Source organism: Culex quinquefasciatus, chromosome 3 (genome assembly GCF_015732765.1).
Source record: "Culex quinquefasciatus strain JHB chromosome 3, VPISU_Cqui_1.0_pri_paternal, whole genome shotgun sequence".
Taxonomy (NCBI): domain Eukaryota; kingdom Metazoa; phylum Arthropoda; class Insecta; order Diptera; family Culicidae; genus Culex; species Culex quinquefasciatus.
This window is the reverse complement of record NC_051863.1, coordinates 191,568,055-191,593,523: the sequence shown is the minus strand read 5'-3', so window position 1 is coordinate 191,593,523 and position 25,469 is coordinate 191,568,055. Positions and strand designations below refer to the sequence as shown.

Genomic DNA, 25,469 nt, shown 5'->3' with positions numbered 1-25,469 from the left:
TAACAGGAGCTGGCGCTTAATTTGAATTTCAAATGAGATTTAACCCGTGAAAGAGATTTTTTTTAAATATCACTTTTTGAGGCATTTTGGCCACTGAAGCATTTATTTTCAACATCACTGGCGTGTAGGCCAGATCCTTGCGCATCTTTCGGTATATATAACATTGAAAATTGAAGCACCCTGGAGCTCAGTAGAGATTTTCAAAGTTCAAGTATTTTTTTCGAGAAATTGACCCCAGCAAAATCAAATGGCGTCTAGGGCGTCGCGAGGCGCGACGCATATCTTTTTGCCGGGGCCGATTTTTAGATAAAATTCCAAACTTTGAAGGTCTGTACCGAGCTCCAGGTTGCTCCAAATTTCAATGTTATGTATACCAAAAGATGCGCAAGGATCTGGCCTACACGCCAATGATGTTAAAAAAAAACCCTTCAGTGGCCAAAATGCTTCAAAAAGTTACATTTTGGAAAAAAAATCTTGTTTTTAACCCGTTTAAAATTCAAATGCAAAGCGCCAGCTCCGGTTACAGCCAATCAAGCTCATATTTTGGATTTGGGCTCAATACGCCCACCGGAACAAACCCTTGAATGCCCACCAAAAAGTCATTTTTGTTACATCCTACTATAAACAACACTAAGTGCTTATAACTTTTGATAGGGATGTCAGATCTTCGATGTTTTAGGCTCATTGGAAAGGTCTTTCTTACAAAACCCCACATTTTTTGCACTCTTCCGAACTTTAGCCCAAATCGTTTTTTAACATAACTTTTGAAGTACGTCTCTAAATTTAATAATATTAACTAGGGCCTTATGGAACCCCAGAATGGATCGAATGAGACCAAAACGGTCCAAATCGGTTCAGCCAGTCTGGAGATAATCGTGTGCATTTTTTTGGGTGCAGGGATGCCACACGGTTATTTAAAATGTCTGTAAAATAGTATGTGTATGTCTGTGCATTTGTCCAAAATTCAAATTTATCAATTTACAGTTATTCAAATTCATCAAAAAAATCGCATTTGAAGACTGTCAAAATAAGTTTCGGTTGATATTTTACAAAATATTAATTAAATGTAGTTTTTTTAAAGTCTGTACTATCTGACAGAAGCTAAAATTTCTGTGAAACACAGATAAATCTGTACATCTGGCATCCTTGACATCTAGGCACACGTACAGACATTTGTTCAGATTCTGAGTCGATAGGTATACGTGAAGGGCAAATTGAGAAGTTAATTTTTCGAGTGATTTTATAGCCTTTCCTCAGTAAGGTGAGGAAGGCAAAACGTACCAATATCAAAAACCAAAAAAGTCGAAAAATCAAATATCAAGTAACATCGTCGCTTTTAAGAAAAACAAAAAACCAAAGGATATTGCGAAAATTAAGAAATTTGTGTTTAGGCAAAATAACATAATTTGAAAAAAAAATATATATATTTAGCTTGTTTAACAAACAAACATGGATGAAGATATTACCAGACTAGCAAACCAAATCTTCAAAACCCCACAGAATGGCCATCGCGGCATCTCGCCGCTAAAGACAGGAAAACCCCCACGCGTTGAAAACGTAAAAAAAAGTAACCGTTTGGGGCCTTAAGCTGCCGTAAAATATTTGTGTAGTGGCACGCTGCACATCGCTGCATGCATAGCGTGCGCGTTACATACAAAGTTTAAACGGCGCGTTTAAATAAAACGTACGTTTTCGGAATACCGTTCTTAAACCTGTTCAAGCATAACTAAAACTTTTAACGATCCCCACTGTACTTTTCCGCTGGGCCGGTCGGCTGGTGCTCCAGTAAAACGCTTTGTGTTGATTAAAATGCTCTACATGATACATATTTATGCTTCTGCCCATGGAAGAGTGCCAACAATGCCCGGGCTGGCCGCTATTCCGGAGCAATTCCACACGCAGAACATTTCTGGCCGGTACCAAGTTCGAGATTGCACTATTTAACAAAAAAAAAAAGCTTGCAATGGAAAGCCCAAACAATCGACTCTCCAAATAGTGTGTTGCTCCAGTAAAAATGATGATGATGGCACGGTTGTAAACTCCGACCGAGTTAGAGTCCAGTTCGTGGGCTTCTTGTTGGCCATTATTGCGTATGGTCGTTTGGTCTAAGTTAAAAGGCCGGTTGTCTTTGTGCGGGGGTGGTCAGAACAGGTGGGATGTTTTGGCTAAGTTCCGGCAACGAATTGCTCTTTTAATTGTGGGTTTTGCTTTATTTTTATTATTTCACAGAGTTAGGGTATGCTCACTTTAGGATAATGATGAAGTCATGTTTTGCAATGTAATTAATTTGAAAGAAATATACAAACTACTCGAACTGATTCAAACATTAACATATTTACTGCCTCATTGGATTTGTCCTAGTATTTGAATGAAAACACATTTTCCCTTTCGTCTTCTGCCTAACAACTTAATTTAAATCAACTTCCCATAACGCTACTCGAGCCCGAGCTTTTTTATAGACTCCCCAAACCGCTTTCTTCCGACTATTTTAAAGTTTATTGTCTCTTCCCCTAAGCCAGCTTAAACCGGTGCACTATGTCGTTGATCCACTTTAATGCTGCAGGTCCCGGGAAGCAATTCATATCTGACAATCACACAGTGAAGGAAAGAGGGGGCTCGATCTGCCATCGTGGTGCCATAAATATTTTATCGTGCAATTTCGCGCTAATCATCCGTAAATATTGTTTATTGCCGCACGAAGCTCAACGAGGTTGGGAGGAAGCTTAATTTCCCACATAATTTAACTGTTTAAGCCACCGAACGGTGTGGTGCAACTGCAGATCCAACTTTATGCTATTTGTCGCTAAATTGGTCTCATTCTGTCCAAGAAGTGGTTTATTATCACACCATTATCTTGGATTTTGTTTTGCGAAATTTTAAAACAATGCAGTTTGGAAATGTATTACCAGATCAACCGTTTTGAGAACTGGTTAAACTCTCACCCAGTTGAATTCATCACGAGGGTAAGAATCAATTGCAACTCGCTGCTGCTACTGGCTGCTGGGAAGACTAATGAGTCCATTATTTGCTCTTTTTTTTTGCTGAGACAGTCTGCCCCGCGGTGACTGAACTGAAGAGGAGCACTCGGGTATGATCCTGAAGGGTACTCCGATTAACCTTGAAGATGCTGCTTGGATATGACTGATGGATGGATTTTGTTGAGCTTGTTTTTGTAAGGGATAGGAAAGATGGCTACTGGATGGTGAAAACACCTTTGTTGCAGGACAGTGGGAGTTTCTTCAGGAGTTTTGAGAATTGGAATTATCATTATTTTGAATCATGTTCAATGTAATTCCAAACCAATTTAAGTTGTTTTTTTTTCCTTTGCTGACTATTTTTTGTTGAATGATATCAGTTCAATTTAGTTCATCAGTTTTATTGAATTTTTGGATAGGTTTTAGAAAGCCTAATTATTTTTGAATAGTTATATCAAGCTGGTCCCAAAATTATAATTTTGTCTAATTTCACTAACCAAAAGCAAACATTTTACGGATAAGTTTTATTTTAAAACTCACTACCTTTTCTCCTATATTTTTTTTTGCTCTTCCAGGAGGTCATTTTTCCGTATTTTTAGTATTTTATATGAATTAATCGTGTTTATTTTTGTTTGTTTTTATTAGTGTTAGGGCTATTCCACAACCTGCATCTATTATCTTCTGTTTATTTGTTTTCTTTCAATTTTTGAGCTTTTTTTTTATTTTGCCTTCTTTTCTGAGGTAAGGCTACAATCCTGTTCTAAAAATGATCCTAAAAAATACGAAAAAATATCATTTTTTGGACCTCGGAGTTTTTGCATCCTTTTCAATATGACCAGTTCTTTGAAAATAAATTGATCTTCAGCTAAAAAATAATTTCTATTGATTTGCATTCTTTAAACAACTTTAAAGAACAATTTAATAGTAGTTTATGCAACAAGTTGCAAAAAGTGGATTTTTTCAGCACGAGTCGTACATTTAGCCAACGAGGTTCACCGAGTTGAATAAATACGACGAGTGCTGAAAAAATCAAGTTTTGCAACGAGTTCCATACAACATTTTTTGCAATTTCGAAAAACACCCATTGAGTGAAATTTTAAGTCGAATTTTCATGTATTTTGTCAATAAATCGTTTAAATCAAAAAAATGTTGAAAAATGTTACTTTTCGAAACAAATGCTGAAAAGTTCAACTTTTCAGCACCCATTTCAGTGCTGAAAAGTAGAACTTTTCAGCATTTATTTTGAAAAGTGTTGCTATTCGATTCTGTTATTTTTGGTACAGAAAAGTAGGCTATTTCATCGTTCAAGAATGACAGGAAAAGTAAGTAGTTTCACGACGGAATTGCAAAAAAGAATTTATGAATTTCTTGGAGATCTTGAATTTTTTCACACATGACCAGTTCTTTGAAAATGAATTAGTTTCACGAAAAAAAAAAATCTCTGTAGTTTTTACAATCTTTCAAACAAGTTCAAAGAGTTCTTTGTTCAATTTAAAACAGGATCTGGGAGTTTTTGCATTGTTTAAAAAAAGGCTGATGCAAATAATTAAAAAAATCAAAATTTAAATTACAAGCCAAAGTCTCAACATTTAAATAAAAAAAAGTGTTTTATTCTACATTTTCGGTTGTTTTATAATCATTAGTTTTCAAAAAAATTAAGATTTGACGGGAAGAAATAATGTCTATGAGTTTTGGCATTCTTTTAATCATAAACAGTTCTGTGGATAGTTCAAAGAGTAGATAGCTTCTAGTTTATTTTTGAATGTATTTTGCAAAAAACATTTTCGAACTATTTTTTGCATTCTATAAAACATGAGCAGTGATTCAAAAACATTCAGAAAGATTCTTTATCAGAAAAAAATCGAAGATCAACAATTAGGCAAAAGATAATGATTTTTGTTAGAATAGGCCGAAATTGCGTGGCGTGCCAATTACAAAATATTGGAATTTTTGGCCATTTCATGATACTTTAAAAACTGCTCAAAATAAACGTAAAAATGTATTCGTTTAGCATCATTATGAAAAGAAAAGTGGGTTAAAAGTAAGCAGATGTTCAAGATACAAAATAAATTTTCTGACTTAAATTGTTTATTTGAAAAAAGATTGTATTGGATTGATTTTGAGAAGTTTTTAAGAATTTCCGATATTTATTATTCAGTTATTTAAATTTTATTGGGATTTTAGAAATTTACCTGCTAAAATATTTCCAACACAAAGCGCATCTTAAATGTCATTTAATAAAAAAAATCAGTAAAATAAATATAATAAAACTTAATTTGTTTTTCCAGCTGGATGTAAATTTGAATAATTTAAGAAAGTTTGAGAAAAACTTCATTAAATGCAGTTTATTTATTGATAATTCCTGGAAATAAGAGGACATTAAAAAATGCTAAGTTAATTTGATTTCAACATGTTTCATATTTTAAGCAAATTTAATAAAAAAGCATAATTTAGTGTCAAAAAAATCATTTTTTTTAAATTTCCCGCAAATTAAATAAAACACGTTTATCGATATTTCGATAAATTTTACGAAGATTAAAAAAGCACAAACTTTGTTGCGGATTTTTATATTCAAATATTCTTATGATCTTTAACATTCTTTGTGGAATCTAGTGAAATAAATAAATATGTATTGTTAATTGAATATTTAAATTATTAAACATCATAACGCTATTGCAATTATTTTTACTTTTAAATAATGTCTATAAGTTTAACAAACAATTTTTGATTGATAAACACCAAAAAAGGCAAAGAAAACAGAACCAACTTTAATACTATTTTTGGTTATCCCAAATCAATATTTTTTAAAGTGTGAAAATATTGTCTCATTGTCCACTGAGTCCTCTGTCAGGCCGCGTGGCAAATCATAAATCATACCAAAGTGTTACCCAGAGTCCACAAGCCCTCACAGGTTGAACCGATATTTCCTCCCTCAAGCAAAGAAATGCATCCCGGAGAGCAACTGAAAAAAAATACTAAGTGCAAGGACAAAACTATCGTCCATTAGCTTGTGCAATGCATCAACGACAGTCAGTGGCGATGCACTTCGCGGCATCTTCACTCAGCTCAAGGATACCTTTTTTTCTGCACCTTAATTTGCTGGGCTGTGGAAGCAAGGAGTTCATTGATGTTGAAAAGAGCCACACGCGTATCGCTCTTTGTTTTATGAGTTTCAGGAGCGATGAGACGTTCTTTTTTTTTTTGCCCTGCGGGAAATGGGACATTTACTGAAGTGGAAATAAGTTATGACGATCTGGTGGCTTCGGTTTCGCCACTTTTTGCCAGGATTTGTTCTGAAGAAAGGGAGATTTATGACGTCGTTTGAAAGCTTTCGATTCGACTGCTGGGAGGCAGATTCTCGGTAAAAAGTGGCACTTTTGTCATGATATATTTAGCTCTCTGAAAAGTGGCGCTTCAAAAGTCAAAAGTGCACCGTAAATTGATGGCTATTGAGTCCAATTCGTTCGGATGAAACGCACCGCAGGAGCAACTCCGCAATGTCCGCAACGAAATGTATGAAACTCCCCCGCGGGGTCTATAATCATGTTGTTGGATCCGGTAAAAGTTTAAAATAGTGTAATAGAAAGTGTTCCGCGTGATCATTCCTCAGCTGCAGATGAGCGTTGCAAATGTTTACTTTTCGTGGCAAAGTCGTGCGCACCCCCGTCTGAGCCGGCGAAAAAAAAAGGAAACTTTGTTTGCGATATCCGCGGCCACCAAAATGAGTACCTTTCCCACAGCAGCTTTGGAAAAAAAACTCCCAGGTTGTGGTCAGCTCGGCTCGGGCAGAAAATCTCATTACCGTAGGTGTTGATCATCTCCGAAAAAGGCAAATCTTGGGGAACCCGCCCGATCTGTCATTAGTCCGCACCTCCCCACGGTGGAGGCGTCGCCGGCGATGATCTTTCTCCCAGCCAGCAGCAGCCGCATGCTGCATGAAAACCGCAGAAAGAAAGCAGAACTCACCACCGACCCGCGGAAACAGTCAATTGACTGGGCATGGAACATCACGAAGTTTACACATCGGTGGATCTGGGCTTTGCTCCGGAGTGGCCACCTAGAAGGGCGCCCATTTGGTTAGCTTTTCATAGATTTGGATCAAAGATTTGGTGATTTGTTTTCTTTTTAGGGGAAATTGTCTTTTAACATGTAGCATTAGACAAACATCATTGGCTTCATCTATAAAGTTCGTCACTCCAAAATCTGCCAAAATTTCTTTCATTAATCTATTTTGAACTTTGGAAATCAAATAATAAGTTGCAGAGATAATGTGCTGCGAAGCATTAAATTAAGGACCAGTTTTCAATGTTAAAAAGTACTTTGCTTGTAAAATTATGTTTCACAATGATTTCATTTTAAGCGTTGTTAAATGGACCAATAGTTGCCGAACTATCATTAGTTGAAAAATGAAAAATAATTGGGCGCTTGGAAAAAATAATAAATATTCCTGAATTTTAATTCTTTGCAATACTCCATCTCAGCAATTAGTAAAATATTGTTTTAAGTTATGACAATGAAGAGAAAAACAAACAAAATTTAGTTGAAAAAAATAATAAATTAGCTAAAAACTTATTTTATTTGAAATTAAGGCTTCCTATATATTTATTTAAACTGTAAAAAATTGAAACATGTCATTTAAGGAATATTTAATGTACTTTTCGAATCTACATTGACCTAAAAAGATATTTTTTCATTTAAAACATTTTTTTTTCATTTTAAGATAACTTGTTTTTTTCTAACTTTGCAGGGTTACTTTTTAGAGTGCAAAAATGTTCTACAAAGTTGTAGAATAGACAATTGAAAAAATGTTGATAAATATATACTTAAGGAGTTTGCTTGTTACCATCACGAGTTATTGCGATTTAACGAGAAAACAGTTGAGCAATTCTCTGAGATTTCGGTCATTCGATTTTTTTTTTGTATTTTTTAATCCGGCTGAAACTTTTTTGGTGCCTTCGGTATGCCCAAAGAAGCCATTTTGCATCATTAGTTTGTCCATATAATTTTCCATACAAATTTGGCAGCTGACCGTACAAAACTGATATGTGAAAATTCAATTCTGTATCTTTTGAAGGAATTTTTTGATCGATTTGGTGTCTTCGGCAAAGTTGTAGGTATGGATATGGACTTCACTGAAAAAAAATGATACACGGTAAAAAAAAATTGGTGATTTTTAATTTAACTTTTTGTCACTAAAACTTGATTTGCAAAAAAACCACTATTTTTATTTTTTTTTTTTTTAAATGTTTTAGAGGACATAAAATGCCAACTTTTCAGAAATTTCCGGAATGGGCAAAAAATCTTTGACCGAGTTATGATTTTTTGAATCAATACTAATTTTTTCAAAAAATCAAAAAATTGGTCGCAAAAATTTTTCAACTTTATTTTTCGATGTAAAATCGAATTTGCAATTAAAAAGTACTTTAGTGAATTTTTGATAAAGTGCGCTGTTTTCAAGCTATAACCCTTTTTAGGTAACTTTTTTGAAAATAGTCGCAGTTCTTCATTTTTTTAAATTAGTGCCCATGTTTGTCCACTTTTGAAAAAAATATGTTTGAAAAGCTGAGAAAAATCCCTCTATTTTGTTTTTTTAAACTTTGTTGATACGTCCTTAAGTTGCTGACATATTGCTTTGCAAAGGTTTAAAAACAGGAAAATTGATGTTTTCTAAGTCTTACCCAAACAACCCACCATTTTCTAACGTCGATATCTCAGCAACTATAAATCCGATTTACAATGTTAAAACATGAAACATTCGTAAAATTTTCCGATCTTTTCGAATACAATATTTTCAAAAATTTAAATCAAGACTAACATTTAAAATGGGCGTAATATTGAATGTTTTGCCCGTTTGAAATGTTAGTCTTGATTTTAAATTTTTGAAAATATTTTTTCGAAAATATCAGAAAATTTCATGAATGTTACATGTTTTAACATTGTAAATCGGACCTATAGTTGCTGAGATTTCGACATTCGAAAATGGTGGGTTGTTTGGGTAAGACTTAAAAAAACATGAATTTTCCTTTTTTTTACCTTTGCATGGCAATATCTCAGCAACTATGGGTCGTATCAACAAAGTTCAATAAAGTAAAATATATAGAATTTTCTCAGCTTTTCCAACATATTTTTTCAAAGGTGGACAAACATGGGCACTAATTTAAAAAAAATGAAAAACTGCGACTATTTTCAAAAAAGTTACCTAAAAATGGTTATAACTTGAAAACGGTGCACTTTATCAAAAATTCACTAAAGTACTTTTTGAATGCAAATTTGATTTTACATCGAAAAATTAAGTTGAAAAATTTTTGCGACCAATATTCGATTTTTTGAAAAAATCTGTATTGATTTAAAAAATCATAACTCGGTCAAAGATTTTTCGTCCATTCTGGAAATTTCTGAAAAATTGGCATTTGATGTCCTCCAAAACATATAAAAAAATAAAAAAAATAAAATAAGTGTTTTTTTTTTGCAAATCAAGTTTTAGTGACAAAAAGTTAAATTAAAAACTAACTTAATCCACCTATGTGGTTGGCGCCTTCCTCACTTTTTACCAACATTTGATGATATTCTAATTTCATCTATTTCTCAATAAAAAAAATACACAAATGTCACTTAAGTGGGCATAACTTGAGACTGAGCGTTACCAGATCTTCAAACCTAACCAACGATGGGTCGGATGATGAATCCGGACATAATTTACATACATTTAAGTGAGATCCAGCTTTAAAAAAGTACATAAATATCACTTAAGTGGTTATATCTCGAAACAGGGTTGCCAGATCTTCAATGTTGAGGTTTCATTGGAAATGTCTTTTGATTACCTAACCAACGATGAGTCGGATGATCGATCCGGACATAGTTTACATACATTTAAGTGAGATCCGGCTTCAAAAAAGTACATAAATATCACTTAAGTGGTCATATCTCGAGACAGGGTTGCCAGATCTTCAATGTTGAGGACTTATTGGAAAGGTCTTTTGATTACCTAACCAACGATGAGTCGGATGATGGATCCGGACATAGTTTGTATACATTTAAGTGAGATCCGGCTTCAAAAAAGTACATAAATATCACTTAAGTGGTCATAACTTGACACAGGGTTGCCAGATTTTAATGTTTTGGACTCATTGGAAAGGTCTTTTGATAACCTAACCAACGATGGGTCGGATGATAGATCCGGACATAGTTTTCATATAGATAAGTGAGATCCGGCATCAAAATTCCAGCACCTAATTCGCAACTCTGACACTTTTTTATACGTAACTTTTGAACTACTCATCGGATCTTCAAACAATTCAATAGTGCAGTATGGGGCACCAAAACAAATCGAATGCAACTTGTTTGACTCAAATCGGATCAGCCAGTGCCGAGAAAACTTGGCAAGAATTTTGAGCACCAAAGTGAATACGCACACACATACACACACACAGACATTTGTTCAGTTTTCGATTCTGAGTCGATAGGTATGCATGAATATAGGTCTACGAGCTGTTTTTCAAAAGTTCATTTTTCGAGCAGGATTATAGCCTTACCTCAGTGAGGAAGGCAAAATCATCAAATTTTTTTACCTTGTATCATTTTTTTTTCAGTGTAGTTCATATCCATACTTACAACTTTGCCGAAGACACCAAATCGATAAAAAAAATTCCTTCAAAAGATACAGATTTTTGAATTTTTACATATCATTTTTAAATGGACAGCTGCCAAATTTGTATGGAAAATTATTATTAGTTTGATGCAAAAGGGCTCCTTGGGCATACTGAAGGCACCAAAAAAGTTTCAGCCGGATTAAAAAATACAAAAATTAAAATTTAAGAAAAAAGACCAATTCCATAGAGAACTGCTCAGTTGTCATTGACGACCAACTTTTTCATGAAAAAATTCAAAAATAAAAATCGTAAAATCACGATAACTCGTGATGCTTTGTAGAACATTGTTACACTCTAAAAAATAATCCTGCAGAGTTAGAAAAAAACACGAAATTTTAAAATGAAAACAATTGTTCATAATGATAAAATGACCCTTCTGACCCCTAATTAAATTTAAACTGCCCAGTTGTTTTGTGTTGTTAAGTTTAAAGGAATATTTTGTTTCGCAAAAACAAAACTTTCATCGAAATTTCACAAAAAAATAAAATATTTTAAATCGATCTCATACAAGCTAAATGTGGGTTTCACTTGAGTTGACATCTATTTTCATTAAATTTTAAAAGTTTTTTGAAAATTATTTTTTCCTAATGATCCTAATGGCCATAACACACAGGATTACAATATTGGATTACAAAATGATTCTGTTTGATAACTTCATAAACTCATTGTAAAATAACCTGATTGATGTCATTATAAAATTATGAGATAATAGAAAAAGCAATTATTTAAAATCTAAAATTCATTCAAAGTTAATTAGTGTTATTCATGGAAAATTGTGAAACTGAAAAATTAAAAATACTTATCTAAAAATTTACAACCTAAAACATGAGTTTAAAATTCAAGCTAAAGACACAATTTCAATCCATCGATCTTAATTGATTGCCAATTTCGCACCACCATTTTCACAGCCCAGTTGTTTGCACCACCTTACCTCAAAGACCCGCACAAAAAGAACCCTTCACGCTCAACTAGCTCTTTTTGCCGCATCTTCACAACCCCGCGACCACTTACTTGCGTGCGTCGTGTTTCACAGGCAAAGAAAGGCAAAGCTTCTTACTTTTGCTATCACTTGAAATCGGCACCAGTCCAAAATCCCGCTGCCAACACTTATCCCGGAGCGCTTATTTATAGGTTCAGTGCCATTCTCCCCGCGAAAACCTACATTTTAGAAGGAGTGTTTTCCGCACTTCTATTTTGGGTGGGTGGTTTTTTCGCACACTGACCAACATTTTCCTCCGGAAACCTCTTGACACATATCGAATATAATTTATTGGTCATGCGGGTGGTTTTGGCTCCCGCCGAGAGACTTACCATCAAAATAAGGAGTTGAACGCGCAGTCCCATCGTGTTTCCGGTTTTGGAACTGCAGCGGGAAAACCGGTCACCTGTCACCACGTCGTCGGAATCCGGGACACTTGCGGAACACTACACTTTCACTTGGGGGTTGGAAGTCGTCCGGAAAAACGGGTTAAACTCCTCAAGAAGATCTTGGGTGGGCACGAGCCTTCGATAACACACTGTGCAATTGTTAGGCTAATTGATGCTGTGTGTACAAACGCAACTAGATCTTCAGACCGGGATTCCGACAGCCATCAATCACCCAATTTGCACCTTGGCCAGGTATCTGGCCCACACGCGGCAAAACGGTTCCTTCGGCACGTGAAGGACGGACTAGTTCGCGTGGAAGGTAGTAATTTTAGGCAAATCAACACCTCTCTTCAGCAAAACACTCTTCTTCCTCAGCCTCAGATATTGCCAGACCAGACACAGATATCTCGGTGAAAGAATCCAACGGCACACACAGCCCGGCACTTTAGTTCTGCACGGAGGCTCCGAAAGCTAACTGCATATCTCACACCATATCCAGACCAGACCAGACCACGAAAACTCAGCCAATAGAAGAGAAAAGCTTAATTCCGCCAATTTTCCTTCCTCTAATAACTTTCGGACGGACGGTTCGGAAAGAAGTGTTGAGTTCGGTTTACGCGCGCGATACCGTCTGAAAAGCAACTCCCGGACAGGCAATATCTCTGTAACGGACAGACCACACGGAAAATCCGCAGCGGAAAATCGTCAAGGAAAACTATGCTACCAAAACAGCATAAACCAGCACACCTCCGTTCGGACCGAGGGCCAAAAGCAAACTGAACTGATTTTGGTGTATGAACTCTTTTTACCAGCGATCGAGACGCTTCTTCAGCAGCAGCAGCAGCAACAGTGGGAGAGAGTGAACGGAGAGTTGCAACTCCAACTCCACGCGTTTCGGAAGAGAAAGAGTAGAGTGTGTGTGGAAAATGTTGTTGCTCTTGTTGAGATGGGTGGAGAGAGGGTTTGGGACAAAGTGCAGAATGCAGTTTCACCTTAGAGCGGGTGGAAAAGTTTGAACACGAGGGGGAGGGAAAATGTGTCAGAGACAATATTGATAGAAGAAATGACGAGATGAGTTTCTATTTTCATTCTATTATCGTATGATTCGAATAACTATTTCAACGTAACTAAAAACTAAAAACTAAAAACTAAAAAACTAAAAACTAAAAACTAAAAACTAAAAACTAAAAACTAAAAACTAAAAACTAAAAACTAAAAACTAAAAACTAAAAACTAAAAACTAAAAACTAAAAACTAAAAACTAAAAACTAAAAACTAAAAACTAAAAACTAAAAACTAAAAACTAAAAACTAAAAACTAAAAACTAAAAACTAAAAACAAGAAACAAGAAACAAGAAACAAGAAACAAGAAACGAGAAACAAGAAACAAGAAACAAGAAACAAGAAACAAGAAACAAGAAACAAGAAACAAGAAACAAGAAACAAGAAACAAGAAACAAGAAACAAGAAACAAGAAACAAGAAACAAGAAACAAGAAACAAGAAACAAGAAACAAGAAACAAGAAACAAGAAACAAGAAACAAGAAACAAGAAACAAGAAACAAGAAACAAGAAACAAGAAACAAGAAACAAGAAACAAGAAACAAGAAACAAGAAACAAGAAACAAGAAACAAGAAACAAGAAACAAGAAACAAGAAACAAGAAACAAGAAACAAGAAACAAGAAACAAGAAACAAGAAACAAGAAACAAGAAACAAGAAACAAGAAACAAGAAACAAGAAACAAGAAACAAGAAACAAGAAACAAGAAACAAGAAACAAGAAACAAGAAACAAGAAACAAGAAACAAGAAACAAGAAACAAGAAACAAGAAACAAGAAACAAGAAACAAGAAACAAGAAACAAGAAACAAGAAACAAGAAACAAGAAACAAGAAACAAGAAACAAGAAACACGTCAACGATAACTTATATATTTAATCTTTCTAAAATTGACTCAATGAATCAATATCATGTTAAATTTTCAAAACATTCACTAAGAATATATTTTTTGAGGATGTAGTAAGTTTCAAAGCATAAATGCTAAAGAAAACATAATTTCGTATTTTTTCGAATAGTCAAATAGACATTTTTTTTAATTCTATTACAGGCATTTGTTTGGCATGTATTTTTCTGTATTGGGGTTGTTTTTTTAAAGAAATAATAATATTTTCATAATTTGCAATATGGGTATCATTTTTTTGTAAAATAGTTTTTTTTAAATACTCAATTATCACAAAACGACGAAATTTTCCGAATATACCAAAATTTTCATAATTTGAAATATGGGTATCAAACGAACCGATTTTTTGTATGCTTTTCCGCAATTATTGTTTTTTTTTGTAAAATACTCCAATTTTCACAAATCACCGTATTTTTTTTAAATATTCAAATTTTCATAATTTGCAATATGGGTATCAAACAAAGCGAAATTTTGCATGCTTCATAACACTTTGAATAGATTTTTTTGTAATATACTGAATTTTAACAAAATACCATTTTTTCCAAAAATACTTAAATTTTCATAATTTGCAATATGGGTATCAAACGAACCGATTTTTTGTATAGGGTAATTCTCTACCAACTCACACGAAATCGGGAAAAGTTGCCCCGACCCCTATTCAATTTTCGTGAAACTTTGTCCTAAGGGGTAACTTTTGTCCCTGATCACGAATCCGAGGTCCGTTTTTCGATATCTCGTGACGGAGGGGTGAACATGCGAAAAAAGAGGTGTTTTTCAATAATTTGCAGCCTGAAACGGTGATGCGATAGAAATTTGGTGTCAAAGGGACTTTTATGTAAAATTAGATGCCCGATTTGGTGGCGTACTCAGAATTCCGAAAAAACGTATTTTTCATTGAAAAAAACACTTAAAAAAGTTTTAAAAATTCTCCCATTTTCCGTTACTCGACTGTAAAAAATTTTGGAACATGTCATTTTATGGGAAATTTAATGTACTTTTCAAATCTACATTGACACAGAATGGTCATTTTTTAATTTAGAACAAAATTTTTCATTTTAAAATTTCGTGTTTTTTTTTCTAAATATGCAGGGTTATTTTTTAGAGTGTAACAATGTTCTACAAGTGTTGGGGTCATTCAAATTATTAAAAACACCTCTTTTTTCGCATGTTCAAAAATGGAAGGGGTCGTACCGCCCCTCCGTCACGAGATATCAAAAAACGGACCTCGGATTCGTGATCAGGGATCGAAATCGAAGAGGGGTCGGGGCAACTGCTGTGTGAGTTGGCGGAGAATTACCCTATACTTTTTCACTTTTATTAGAGTTTTTTTTGTTTGTAAAATACAACAATTTTCACAAAATGCCGTATTTTTTTCGAAAATACACAAATTGGTATAATTTCAATATGGGTATCGAACGAAGCTAAATTTTGCATGTTTTGTCACTTTGAATAGTGTTTTTTTGGTTTTGAAAAACACTCAATTTTCAAAACAAAAACCGTAATTTTCCGAAAATACTCAAATTTTTATAATTAGCAATAAATCATTAGCATTCTTTGTCATTGTTTAAAAGTTTTTTTTAAATGAAGTACTAATATGAAATTCTGTATTTTTTCTAATATACACGAATTATTTTAATATGCTATATTGGTATCAAACGATTGGATATTATGAATGCATTTTCACTGTTTTAGAGTTTTTTTATGATTTTTTTTTTTTTGCTTTTAAACTTACTACATTTAAAAAAATAAACATTTTCAGTGCAAACAATGATATTTATAGATTTAGTCAATTTGAGGAAGATTTTAAAAATCGTCCGTTATCGCATTCAAAAAAGGCTGAAGAATTCATAAAGTTTCAAAACAATCTTTTGCGACATATTTTTTCAAGTATTTCAAGTTATTCCAATAACTTTCGCCACTTGATTTTTTTTTTTGCTAACAGGTCCATAATCCCGAATCACCACACCTCGAACCAAATAAAGACGTTCAGCTTAAATTTATTCATAACTCACCGCTCGGCGCGACGATCATCACCACTTTGTCACACACGCACATATTTGCTGAGAGTGCCAAAGTCTTCGATAAATTCGGCACCCGCAACAGAACAGTTATTCCTGGTGACCACACCGCCACTTGACCGTTTGCCCATCATTAGCCAGGGGTACTTTGAAGAATAAAAATCTGTGCCACCCAGCTATACTTGCAAGACTTCGGCAGGCAAAAAAAAGAAAGTTCCGCGATCCCTCGAATACATAATAATGCCGCGCGACCGTTTCAACAATTAAAATCTCATTCATGGATTTGCTGTTTGAAAAATGAGTGTTGGTGTAACCGCAGACATGGACGCAAACAAAGCAGAACTTACAACTTCTGATCGCGATGGTGCTTTACTCGCCGTTTACGAGCTTTCTTCGATCGCTCACCGGCGAATTTATCTGATGAATAAATGATGAGGTTCGTCGCTTGTTGGGAGCGTCCGATCGTCGATCAACAGAATCAGATAATCGCGTGCGTTCTCGCGAGTGGTTCGTCTTGGTTCAACATTTTTTTGATCGTCAAATGAACGTCCATAAAAAGGCAATAGTTTCGATTTCATCCAATTTCCTGGTTGCGACAACTTTCGGACGATGATTGACTGACGGACAGTCGTTAGAAAGTGCATCACCGTGACTATAAACCCAAAAATAGTTCAAAACTTCGACAAGCAGTTTTACGATCGATACCCCCTTCCGGACGATGCCCTTTGGATCAATTACGGTGACGGCAGTGCATTCACTTCCAGAGCCTTGTGCTACGTGCGGACTTGGACTCGGACTTGGTGTCTACAATTCAAATCGCACGCAATAGACTCACGTTTTTCCGCGCTACCATTTCCTGCACTTTTTCCCATGTTTGGACATTGTGCGCCGGCCTAATCGACCACTTTCCTCACCACAAGTCATCCGGCTTCTAGGCCCCCCCCCACCTTCCCAGAAGGGCCTGCCCCACCGCTATCTCAATCAATCGCAAGATCTTTGCCGCCGCCGCCGCCGCCACTAGTCTTTTAATTCAATTTGTGCGTAGCAGGCTCTGTTTAAGGTTTACCTGTCCGTTGCGATTTGCACTGACAGTTTTGAATCGTCGTCGCGTCGCGCCAAGCGGTGTGGTCGAAAGTGACAACTTCCCGAAACGGAAGGCAGTTTCCAGTAGCGGCGGCACTTGGTTATCGTGCTGACCCTGATTGGTTCCCGATTGGTTGAAATTGGTTGTAGGTATTTTCCGTTTGCCATTTCGATGAAGAAGCTGGTGTCGTCCCCTTATGATCGCGCGTGGTCAGGTTTTAATGCCACTTTCTCGTGGTGGCGCTCTGACCAAACTACAAAACCCGGTGATGGCGGGGGTAATCTGAGACTATCCTCTTGGTTAGTGTGTTTATGGCTGATTGAGCGGTTTGAATTATCTGGTTTTTGTCCGGCGGGAAGCAACTTTATTTCAACCTTGACATGGGAAATAGAGAGGAAATGGTTTTAGCTTGAAAAGTATTTATAGGGGTGCAACGATTGACATACACAACAGGCAGGCAAATATTCGAAAAGCTGTATCTTGAGAAGGAATTTAGTTACAGATTTGCTGTCTTCACTAAGTTATGTAAATTAATTAAATTCACTAAGTTATGTAAATTAAGACTTTTGAAAATAAAATATTTACATCGAAATATATGTCTCGATTTATTCAACTTTTATTACTAAAACATAAATTATCAAAACAGACTATTTATCATTTTTTTTGGTTTTAGAGACAACAATATGCATCATTGTGTGTGTGTGTGTGTGTGTGCAACCAACTAAACGGGACCACGCGGTCGCTCCTTACAAATTGAGTTGTTTCCATGTATTTTAGATTTTAAATCCTATACATGCAAATAACTCGCATAGGCATTTGGTAGGTGTTAGCTCTGCCGAGCTTCGGTGACCCATTTCTACGCAGGCTTGCCGTGCGCGAGGTACTTCAGCTTGAATAGATAAGCCCCGCCCTAAAGAACGTTTGCATCAATCGGATTCAAACGTTATTTAGCACTTCCGACCTTGTCAAATGGACAAAGACCCAGCACGTATATAGTTTGTAGTAGTAGTATTCCTAATTCTACCAATCCAAAGAACGGGGGATCGAACCCCGGTTCGAGCGACTTTGATGTTTCGTTCATGTTTAGAGTTTCAAAAATTCATCTTTCCTGATCTTTCTCGTTTGGAGCAGATGGGAATCGAACCCAGGATCATTCGCTTACAAAGCGAACACCGTAACCAGTCAGTCACGGTTGCTCTATATCTCCAATTGGAAGTTTCTCACCCGAAAAGCAGCATCATCCGTCAAACCGACAGCGATTACATTTACTATTTCGTCACGAATCCAGCGACTTCTCAAGCCGCCTGCATTTTGAGCCGCTCAGAAATCGAGCCGCCAATCTCAGCAAACGTTGCCTACTCCCGCCCCCTTCACTCACTACTCAACTTTTTCAACATTTTCCTCAGCAATTTTCACAACTTTACAACAATAAAAACTTGGAAAATCCACCCATTTTCTCTTGAAGGCCACCTCCTGTATCGGCAGAAATTTCTGACCAAAATGCAACAAATGGCTCCAAAAAACTCCGTTCGGTGACCGAGATTTCTCCTCAAAGTGTCACTTCTTCACAACACCAAAATCACATGAAAAAATATGTCTGAATTCTTGTACCACTCAAAACACTAATCTACCGAAGAAACTTCTCACGGAACTGTCCCGCCGGAAAGTCTAAAAATCGCGAACCGTAAAAAAATCCATCTTCATATTATTCAAATTTTTGTATTCGATTGCCTGTTACAATATTAAATGAATATTATTCTAGTTATTTTCATTTGATCATTTGAAGTGAAATTTTCCGAGGACCAGATGAAGAATTAAATTTGCGACATAGACATCAAAAAAAGATTTTTTTTATAAATTTATAATTTTGTATAAACATACATTATTCCTTGGGCATGAGTAAGGACCTCGACGCCGTTAGCAATGTTGGCTTTAAAATAAAATTTCGTGATAATATCACTTCCCCCCAGCCAACATTTTTGCCATGCGAAGCGGGCCTCGACGCTGTGTCTAGGTTTAATTCCTAGCTAGGAGCCATCAGTGTCTTAAGAGGTGGTCCCAAGGCCGAGTAGGAGTTCATGAAGCAAATTAGTCGTCTCCCACCCCTTTTAAATTGAAAAATGAACTCTGAAACCAGCGCTTACTCACAACAGAAACAGAGGCCTCTTCTAGGCATTGTAGGATAGAATAGATTTTGAAATTTATTTAAAAAAATATTATTACGTAGCATTTTGATATGTCAAAATTTCCATAGAGTCTCGGTCAATCAATAGTGCGATGATATCGGACAAAATTCGTTAATCTGTTGAACTAACGGTTTTCGGATTATGGTTGTATCGACCATTGTTGCGAATCGAGGGTCTACTGGAGCCTTGACGATCAAATGGAGCCTAACATTTCAAAAGGGCGCATGGGTTTTGTGAACAGGAGTGTGTCTCCTTCACTCAAATGACAGTTTACATAAGGTATAATAGAGATGCACTCTTGTTTGCAAAGCTCTATGCCCTAATGAAATGAATGGCATGAAATAGTCGTCTTAATTACTAGTGTTCAACTTATGAACTGTTCATTTATGTTTATTGGTTTTGGAAGCGGCAAGACTGGTTTAAAAACAAGATCCTTTACCTTATTTGGCGTTATAATAAAACATTCGGGGATTTGAGATTAAATTTACTTTCAGACAGGTTAGTTTAGGTTGTTGATTAAAGTTAGATAGTTTTCCGTAGATGAATAATTGGACTTAAATGATTAGTTGATTTGAACGAAGTGTAACATTTCATTGGCAGATCTGTTTCTAGTTGTAATGTACGACAAGACTATTGACGGACGTGACAGGTCGGCAGTTAGTTTTCATCTTTTTTTCTCTAGTATTTTTTATTTCCTTTAAATTTGGAATACATCATAGGTTTCTTTGTGGGTCTCGTGGCGCAGGGGTAGCGGCTTCGGCTGCCGATCCCGATGATGCTATGAGACGCGGGTTCGATTCCCGCCTTATCCACTGAGCTTCTATCGGATGGTGAAGTAAAACGTCGGTCCCGGTTTCTCCTGTCTCGTCAGAGGCGCTGGAGCAGAAATCCCACGTTAGAGGAAGGCCATGCCCCGGGGGGCGTAGTGCCAATAGTTTCGTTTCGTTTTTCATAGGTTTCTTTTGTATAGATCTCCGATTAGTTACATTTTCTTATTAAATTAACTAATAATTTAATTTATTCCGGGCCTTCTTACTTTGAATCACAATTTCAGATTTTCTTTATTCAGTGTTAAACTTAGATTACCGTAACTGCTCAAATCATCCAAGTTCTTACTACTCACATCAACACTAATTTTCTTTCACCTCCCCCCTCCCGATCCCCTATATCTTCCGGTGGTGTTCATTTGGTATGCAATACTAGTTCGGCCACTACCCTTTTTTCCACAAGAAACCGGACTTGGACTGACTTGAGGCTGCGTCCCCCACCTTGCTCCGTAAAACGAAAACGAAAACGAATTTTGTATAAACATACATTATTGTTAAAAAATTCCAAAAGTCATTTTTCATTCATAATCCCGGAGTCAGTGTTTACACCGTTCTTAACTCAAACGCAAAAGATTATTTTTTTGGTGGTTTAGGGGCATATTCGAAAATATCAAAATTAAGCAATACTTTTTTGGGAATTTGAGTTTTAGTTAGAAATAAAAGATTAAAAAATAAGATTTAAGATTTTTTCGTGGATCGTTTTTTCCTGGAAAGTCCTAATCATACACTACAACTTTGCCTAAGACACCACATCGATCAAAAAACTTTTCGTTTGAACACTTTCACGGTTCTTAAAGAACCGTTATTATGACAAATAGGCAATATCGATTCCTTACACCATAACGCACCTCTGAGCAAAAAATTAAAACATTCACTGATGTAGTGTTCGAGATACAGCCCTTTTAAGTTGTTACATCCGATTTTGACTGTTAAGTATCTTTGAGCCAAGTTTCAGAAGGTTTTCTGATGTAGTTTTTGAGATACAGCCATTTTAAAATATTATTTAAGTCTTCTATGTTGAAATTTGAATTGAAATTTCCGCAGACGGTAATAACAAAATTCATGCCATTTCAATAACAATTACTGTTAAAATAACAGAAAATGTTATGGATTCATCTTGAAAAATCCATTTTTGCATAAGGGTTTAATAACGGTTTATGTTATCATAACGAAATAAATAACATAAAATGTTATTGGCATAATATTTTCAAATATCAAAAAATGTAATTCCCAAGTTATTTCCGTCTGCTCGGGAAGAGGGACATTAACTTTAAAAAAAGATTTGGCCTTAGAGGATAAAATAAGGTTGAAGAAAACCATTATTTTTTAAATGCTTTTCAAACACACTTTTAAACACTTGAAGTGCACTGGTATAAATCAACCAAAAGTTTTACATTATTTTTCAACAGTGCCCATGGTTCCTCAAGTTTGAAGTTTATTTTTGAAAAGTTCAGAAAATTTCCTTAAAATCTGTTTATTAAAAAAAACTTTCAACATTAGACCTCAGGTTGCTTAGATAAGGCCACAAAAAAATAAACAGGAAAAATTGATTTTTGTTACTCCTTAAATAGCACGAAATGTTGGTCCTTAGATCCAAACTTTAGTTTAATTTCAACAAAAAGACCAAAAAAAACACAAAATTTTGATTTCATAGCTAAAATTTTATTTTTATCTATAAATTAAACATGTTTTTTTTACAAATTTCAGACCACAGGTCGGAAAAAACTTCAGGAAAAGAACATTGTTTTACATTTATTGCTATTATAAACCCTTAACAGAAAAATAACATCAGTAATGTTCAATGAATTCTGTACTTTTTTCTTAATAATTTTGAAAAACAAAAAATTCTTCACCCTCAATTCTAACCAGAGCAGAGAGAAAAAATAACTTAAGATTAAATTAAATTAAATATCTTAGTAAACAAGACTTTAGTTGCTGTGCAGTAGGCCGTCCCAAAAAATGAAAAGTTGTCAAATCTTCGGTGCTCACCCCTAGAATGATAGATTAGGATGTCAGAACAAAGTTTTCATGCAACCAAAAATTCCCAAAAATGGTTTACAACTCGCGCGTGGAGCCTAAATGAAAAAAAGTGCATTTTTCGAGTATTTTTTCAGAAATGCGCATAACAATCATACTAAAGTCATTCAAATTTGGTCGCCTTGGGCTTCAAGTTATAGTTTAATGTCCCCTGAACAAATTCCTGTACAAAAATAGTCCATAAAAGCTTGTGTTTGGGCATGGCAGGGCGTTTTAGAGAGAAAAATGTGTATTTATTAGTCAAAAAATTTCAAAAATCACTCCAAAAAATTTTGCAGCCAAAACTAATGCATTCAGCTTATAGGAAACTTTACGGAGATCATTTTGCTTTTTTTAACATTTAATTTTTGTCCACGCAAAGCCGAGATATTTGCATTTTAGTGAACAAAAAGAGACGAATTTTCAAAATTCTTAGTATATGAGCGTTTTTAGCACATAAACATTGGCTACTATGATCACAAACGGGAAGGCATATATTTCGGATATTTTTATTTTGCTTGCTCAAAAACGATAATTGGTTATAACATTTAATGAAAAAACATGAGATTTCCTCACAATGTGACGTAAACGAAAGTTCATATCTCCAAGCTGTATACGTGAGTTTTTATGTATGTACATTCGAATGAAACAAATTCATTTATAAAAAAAAACTTTTTTTTTCAAAAAAAAGTTACCCATTAGAGCTTTATTTGTTCATATCAAGAAGAGCACTGAGCAGTACTTATAAATATGTCGTTTACGTCACATTGTGAGAAAATCTCATGTTTTTTCATTAAATGTTATAACCAATTATCGTTTTTGAGCGAACAAAATAAATATATCCAACATATATGCCTTCTCGTTTGTAATCATAGTAGCCAATGTTTTATGCTAAAAACGCTTATATACCAAGAATTTTGAAAATTCGTCACTTTTTAGTCACTAAAATGCAAATATTTTGGTTTTGCGTGGACATAAATTGAATGTTAAAAAAAATCAAAATGATCTCCGTAAAATTTCCTATAAGCTGAATGCATTAGTTTTGGCTGCAAATTTTGAAATTTTTTGGCTAAAAAAAACCCATTTTTCTCCCTAAAACGCCCCGCCATGCCCAAACACAAGCTATTATGGGCTATGTCTGTACAGGAATTTGTTCAGGGGACATTAAACTATAACTTGATGCCTAAGGCGACCAAATTTGAAAGACTTTAGCATGATTGTTACGCGCATTTCTGAAAAATACTCGAAAAATGCACTTTTTTCATTTAAGCTCCACGCGCGAGTTGTAAACCATTTTTGGGAATTTTTTGTTGTATGAAAACATTGTTCCTGACATCCTAATCTATCATTCTAGGGGTGACGCATTAAGCATTGAGCAATTATCTAAAATATTTTTTTTAATTTGAAACATTCTTCAAATCCAAGCAAGGATTTCTGGGTCCTTTGGGATTGTGCATAAATAACGTAGTCTTCAAATTTAAAATTATGTGCCTTTATCTCCATACAAAATTTCAACTTTTTGTATGGATCGTGATTTTTCGCTAGACTCATTCTTTTTTTTTCGTAAGCTCAAAAGAATAACAACTTATCATTTCTAGCAAACTAATGAAGCAATGATTGTATGTTATATGACATTTGCTCACTAGGGCTTATTAAATCTGTCAAACGACAAAATTGTTGATCAGTTTTAGAATGGTGGAATCGTTTTTTTTTTCAATGTAACTAAATATTGAAATTTTTTTCGTATATTTTTTAATAAATTTCAACTAAATCAAGTTGTCCAGAAATATTTTCAAAGTAAAGCCGAAAGCCTAAATCTTATGCTAATAAAAAGTATTTGAAAACAAACTTTCTCATGTTGGTAAAGCATCTACTAATTACTAGATATGAATTAAAATCAGAGGCAATACTAAAATAAATATGTCTTTATCATGGAAACAACGTCTTAAAATCACATCCAGTACAAATTGAAGCGAAAAAAAACTGATCTCGCACAAACCAGCTGGCAAATTGCTTCAGGTCGGCTGTTGTTGTTTTTTTTTGTTCGCTGGCCTACCGTGCCAAGATATGTGGATCGAGTGCGAATCGAAACGGGGCGAAAGCAGCAAATGCAAACAGGTCACCTCCTCGCCTTTCTGAGCATTGGAGATGATCATCAGCAGCCACACCTTCCCTCCCTGGTTCACAGCATCATCGCCACCACCAGTTTCACCCTAGCTCGGAATAACTTTTCCCACCTCCAATGCTCCAAAGAAAGCAAATTTTGCATTGCATGCAAACGTGTGTGTTGTCTGCAATTATGCTCACCTCATGCAACGGCGGAGATTCGTTGGCAGCCGCCGCAAATTGAAATTGTTAGTACAATTGCAGCAGCTCGACACACCCGCGCACCAAGATAAGGAACTTTGGGAAGGTGTGGCGCAGATGCAATGTCAATGCCGCAATAAAAACTTGGCTGCACGAGAAAGATACAAAAAAAAACAGTTAAGGGACGAACCCCCAAACGAACCGGGTGTTGAGCTGGGTTCTCTCACGAAGGGCAAGGCCAACGCGGGTCACAGAAATAAAACAGAACTCGAAGTTGAACAATGAGCCCAAAGTCAGATTAAATCATGTTCTGCTTTACATGTCTCACACTCGAATTGGGAAACTCGTGGAAACTCCGAGCAAGGGCATGGGAAACAATTGGGGTGAAACGGGCTTCAAATTTATATGAGAGTTCTATCTAGAACAAGACTTCCAATTAGGTTGCCTAACTTTAGGCGAAATCTTCCAAATTTGACCCCAGATGACCCCTCGCAACGACCCAAGGTAAATCATAAGTGCAGCTACCCCCCGCGGGAACCGCGATAAAGTGGCCATACATTCTGGACCAGCTGGTTTCGGAACAAGAATGCACCGGGACAGGGCAAGAGACCAAAGTGCAGTCCTCGCACAACATGGTGTGCCGACGACGACGCGATGGTGAGAGAGGCCAATTGCATAATGATGATCACACACCCGTCCGACGACGACGGCGGCCGCGGGAAACACATAATGTTGGCCCTTTTTTTTTCTTGCTGAGCAGAATCGTACGCGAGGACGTGAATTGGCAAATTGCTTCGTACTTCATTGAGCTTGGATGGGATCGTGCCGATGACGACGACGACGACGACAGGATGATCGGATGGTTTTGTCTTTTCCTTTTTCATTCGTGCTGGAGGGAATTCCTTTTATTCGTTTTAAATTAAGAATTAATCAATATTGCATTTCCACACTGGGCATGGTTCTGCGGCCACATCCGCACGCGCGGGTTGCATATTGATTTGTAGTGATGTAATTCTATCAATGGATTTGCCAAGAGAAGGAAAAATTATTTTAAAAAAAACCTTCGAAATTTGCTAAT

General features: G+C 35.7%; 1 protein-coding gene across 1 annotated transcript in view; it reads right to left on the bottom strand.

Annotated features, from left to right (window-relative positions):
- Window positions 1-12,750, bottom strand: part of LOC6031058 — a 113,594-nt gene extending 100,844 nt beyond the window's left edge. The window contains exon 1 of the mRNA XM_038261390.1: window positions 11,936-12,750. Within this exon, the coding sequence (XP_038117318.1) occupies window positions 11,936-11,968 (33 nt within the window). The 5' untranslated portion in view covers window positions 11,969-12,750. The remainder of the gene's footprint in view (window positions 1-11,935) is intronic.
- Between the last annotated feature and the right edge of the window lie 12,719 nt (window positions 12,751-25,469).